At 54.4% G+C, this 4,728-nt stretch overlaps 1 protein-coding gene across 1 annotated transcript; it reads right to left on the bottom strand.

The window, feature by feature from the left end:
• Positions 1–2,385: 2,385 nt before the first annotated feature.
• On the bottom strand, positions 2,386–4,663 carry PLAAT1 (phospholipase A and acyltransferase 1). Its single transcript, XM_069864817.1, has 4 exons — positions 4,598–4,663; positions 3,768–3,944; positions 3,319–3,587; positions 2,386–2,775 (listed from the first exon to the last, which is right to left on the bottom strand). Exons 2-4 carry the CDS (start codon positions 3,904–3,906, stop codon positions 2,674–2,676), a joined length of 510 nt encoding a protein of 169 aa, XP_069720918.1. The 5' UTR covers positions 3,907–3,944; positions 4,598–4,663; the 3' UTR covers positions 2,386–2,673.
• Between the last annotated feature and the right edge of the window lie 65 nt (positions 4,664–4,728).

Genomic DNA, 4,728 nt, shown 5'->3' with positions numbered 1-4,728 from the left:
AAAGCCCAGGCTTTTATCCTTCTACGTGTGTGAGACTCAAACGTTTGAGATCTCTGCCCAAATCCATCCAGTCAGGGACAGGCTGGGCCCGTGCTGGCTGGGCTCTGGAGCACAGGCAAAGGTTATTCTCTTGGCTGCTGTCAAAATAACAGCTCTGACTACTCCATGGCAACAGCAGGACTCAGGCCTTGCCAATATTTCCTACAAAGGCTCAAAAATACTGAATACAGTGAAGCTGTCTTCCACTGCTTCACATCATGCCTTCGCTCTATGTTTCATAGAATCACCAAGTTGGAAGAAACCCACCAGATCATCGAGTCCAACCATTCCTATCAAACACTAAACCATGGCCCTCAGCACCTTGTCCACCCGTGCCTTAAACACCTCCAGGGAAGGTGACTCAACCACCTCCCTGGCAGCCTGTTCCAGTGCCCAATGACAATTTCTGTGAAAAAATTTTTCCTAATGTCCAGCCTAAACTTCCCCTGGTGGAGCTTGAGGCCATTCCCTCTTGTCCTGTCCCCTGTCACTTCAGCGACTGCTCTACCAATTCCTGTCAATGCACCCACCAGGCTTGATGGAAAGTCAGTCCAAAATAAGTGACCTGACCTTGATGGCACAGAGGAGCATGCCTACATTTGCAAAACCCCGAGTTTACTGAAATGCTACAGCTTCCAAGAACTAGAATAAAATTGCCCAGATGAAATCATCCCAGTTTTCTTGCATCCCAGGGTGAATTACAGATGTGAGAGGGTACACACGCTGCCCTCACCCAGCTCTCCCTTGCCAGTTCTTGCACACAGTACAGGTTAAAGCTCACAGATTGCTGCAAGACAAGGCTGGGGAGGCTGATGAGCGTATGCCCCACTTAAGCTTGCAAAGGCAGAGGACAGCACAGCTGCTGCAGACATGCACGCATGATGCCATCCCCTCCCCCAAACTCCAGTATATGCTCTGCTCCTGCCAGGTCCTGGCCCAGGTTTGGTGTCACGTGGCAGAAATCAGAGCTAAGCCTTGGCTTCTTGCTTTATCTAGGTCAAGCCAAGAAGCAGAGCTTTTAATGTGCTCTGGGGCATGGCTGCTGGACGGGTGCAAGAAGCTAAGACCCTCTCCACTTTCTCTTTCATTTTCAAGTTGTTCTACCACCCACTCAGTTTAGCCATGAAAGAACTTTCGATTACATTTACAGGAAGCAAATTACTTTCAGATTCAGTTTTATTATAATAGTTTTCCCACAGTAAATAGAAGAACTTTATTTAAACAGAGTAAGAAAAGGCACTACAAAATAGGACCAGAAGTCTTGTCTCAGTTTTGAAATAACAAAGATAACTGATTTTTAAAAAAAACCCTTCTGATCCAGTTATGTACATGTTACGAGCAGACCAAAATAGCAAGCCTCTTACAGACAGCGCTTATGCTCTCATCTATTCTTACAGCCGAGGCAGTTGCACATGGTGCAAGCAACACAGGATTTGACTTCTCATATGCAGTCTGCAAATAATAGGGTTCCAAACTCAAGTCAGATACTCCAGGTAAAAAGTAATAAATCACACTTTTCCAGAACAGTTTTCTTCTAAGACTAGCCACACAGCAGTTTGGTGGCAAGGAAATAGCAGGGCTCTGTAGATTTGCAGATGGGGCACAGGTGCCGCACAGCTCCTTCTCCAGGTAGGTACGTCACCCATGGCACTGCAGGGACCCTGGCTTTGTGTTTCTGCTGTTTGGAGGAAGATTAATCTTGTGCTGGGACTACGAACTGCTTAAACTCAATTTCTGGTCACTGAGGAGCCAATGTCCCAGCTCCACGGCATAAAGGCTCCAGGCAATCCACGGTGGCCTTCCCTCAAACCTCAGAGAGCCATAGAACAGTTTGGGTCGGAAGGGACCTTAAAAATCATCTAGTAAATTTGGTGAAGTCTGACACACTTCAGGGAGAAAGAGGGAAATTTCAGTGGCACAGTGTTCCCAGCCTGGAACAGCTGTCAGAGAAAAGCTGTCTGGCTTTTTTTATCAGACTTTCCCAGACTGGCAGTCTGCTGCTCCCACAGGGTGTCAGAGGAGCTAGGGAAAGGGACACCTTCCAGGCAGAAAAAAACTGAGCAAAACACTATCATGCCAATAACAGAGCACTTATTTAAAACACTAAGGGATACATCCTGTAAGACCTGCCCTTCCTTCCTACCTCCTACACCCACAGGAGCAGGGAGCAGCTCAGTTTAGGCATGGAAGCACAAGCCCTGAAACACAGTACACACCTTGTGCCCCCTCTCGCAGGTCTGGGAACCTGGAGTTTTCCACCTGCACAAGCACTCAGCTGGAGAACACGCAATAAACCCTCAGGAATACTTTTACATTACTTTTGATTAAAAAAAAAAAGTAAAAATGTAAAGTTAAAATAATTTATTAACAGAAAAAGCCCATAGGATGCATGTAGAAAACCTGTGCCAGCCCTGGGGATGTAAGCAAGGAGAATTTGCTTGCAAGCACTCCCAGACCACCATGAAAATCATAACAGGCAATGAAATAAAAGCAGATGTGGCAAATAGGCTAGTGCTTCACTCAGCAAAGGCAACTCGGTTGTTAGTAAGTCTCAGTGGCAGCTGTGGCCACAAGCTCTCCTGAGTACCTCCTAGCAAGGACTCCTGGCTTGCTCCAAGCTCATCCCATGGCCCATCAGTTATGTTTCTCTCTGGATCTGCCCATGGCAAAGCCCAACAAGGAGATGGCACCAGCAGCAACTACTGCAGCCCCCATGGCACCAATTGCTTTCTTGGCCTGCAAAGGGGAAGCAGAACAAGGAAACATGATGAGTTATTTGGGTTTTTTTACCCCCAGGCAAGGTAAGGAAGAGCAAGGAGAGATAATCAAGGCAATTAAATGAATAAGACACACCCGCCCCATAAGCAGAAGGGGTAACTCGCAGGCTCTTTGAGAACATTATCAGGGTGCAAACAGACCATAGGGAACCTCCTGGCCACGGTCTCCAGTGAGGCCAAAGGCAGCGATAGTTTTCATAGAATCGTAGAATCACCAGGTTGGAAGAGACCCACCGGATCATCGAGTCCAACCATTCCTATCAATCACTAAACCATGTCCCTCAGCGTCTCATTCACCCATCCCTTAAACACCTCCAGGGAAGGTGACTCAACCACCTCCCTGGGAAGCCTGTTCCAGTGCCCAATGAGCCCAATTTTGACCCCCTGTGTGGGGCTTTGCTGTCTGATGCAGTTTGCAGGCTGTCCCCAGGCCCAGGGGTGCACACAGAGCAGCGAGGAGGTGCAGCGTGAGGCATGCTGGGGCTTACCCCACGTTACTCACCTGGTTGGAGACCCCCTCGCCGTAGCGGAGCATCGTCACGAAGTGCTCGCAGTTGCTAGCGAGCACGTCGTAGGGCACCTCCGTGTCGATGTAGCGCTCTGCACGGCGGATGATCTCCTCCACCGGGAGGGGCGCGTAGCAGCTGTCATACTTGTTGTTGATGCGGTACTTGTCCTCTCCCACCACGTCCTTCAGGAGCTGCATCCTCACCCTGGCCTTCCTCGTCAACACCGACTTGGTGCTGCTCATCGTGCCGGGGGCCACGTCACCTGGGGAAGGCAGGGAGGGGATGAACCAGGTGGATTCCGTGACCCCTCCAAGACCTCAGACGGCTTTCCGGACGGCTCTTGGAAACGCCACCTACGCACCCAGGGCCTCCACCAGCCCAGGGAGACAAACGGGGCTCCTGGGTCACCCCAAAGCAACCCGTGGGGCCTGGGCAGCCTTACCCACGGGCGTCACGTTGATGATGTACCCGTCCCCCAGGTAGAGGGCCCAGTGCTGGTAAGCCGGCCGCAAGATCTCGATCAGGTCCCCGGGCTGGGCATAACCGCCCTCGTCCGCCGTGAACCTCCTGCTCGGGGCCATCTCAAGCGCCTCACGTCAGGAACTAGGCAGCTCCAGGGCTGGGAAGCGCGGGGGGCGGCGTGAGGGGCCCCCGCGTTGAGCATCCTCGGGAGGCGCCCGCTGCCGGCCCCGGGAATGGGAAATCGCCGCCTCCCCCGCCGGGAGCAGCCCGACCCGGGGCTCCCCGGGAGCTCCACACGGGCCACAGCCTGCTGGAGGGTGCCCGCTCCCCACCCCGGACCTCCCGCATCCCCGCTCCCCCCGGAGCTCCTGCATCCCGCTCTGCTCCCCAACCCGGGCTCCCGCATCCCCGCTCCCTCCCTCCCCCCGGACCTACCGCATCCCATCCCCGCCCTGGAGCTCCCGCATCCCGCCCCTGTCCCGGCCGCAGCTCCATCCCCGCTCCCCCCTCAGAGCTCCCGCATCCCGCTCCTCTCCTCCCCCACCCAGAGCTCCATCCCCGCTCCGCTCCCCACCCGAAGCTCCCACATCCCGCTCCTTTCCCCTCCCCCCACCCCCCGGAGCTCCATCCCCGCTCCTCTCCGTCCCCCCTCCCCCACCCGCTCAGAGCTCCTGCATCCCGCTCCTCTCCTCCCGACCCCGGAGCTCCCGCATCTCCTCTTCCCCCTAGAGCTCCCGCATCCCGCTCCCCTCCATCCCCCCGGCGCTCCCGCATCCCGCTCCCCTCCATCCCCCCGGCGCTCCCGCTGACCCCCGGGGCCGTGCCGGTCGCTGGCTCCTCCCGGCCGCTGGAATGACGAGAAGTGTCCGGGGCGGGCGGTGCTTGCGCGGTGAAAACCTCTTTTCCTTTCACATCCTTTCCAAAAATAGCTGTGATGTGGG

Source organism: Phaenicophaeus curvirostris, chromosome 10, assembly GCF_032191515.1.
Source record: "Phaenicophaeus curvirostris isolate KB17595 chromosome 10, BPBGC_Pcur_1.0, whole genome shotgun sequence".
In the NCBI taxonomy this organism is placed as follows: Eukaryota; Metazoa; Chordata; class Aves; order Cuculiformes; family Cuculidae; genus Phaenicophaeus; species Phaenicophaeus curvirostris.
Note: the sequence above shows the minus strand (reverse complement) of the source record. Positions and strands in the feature narration are given on the sequence as shown.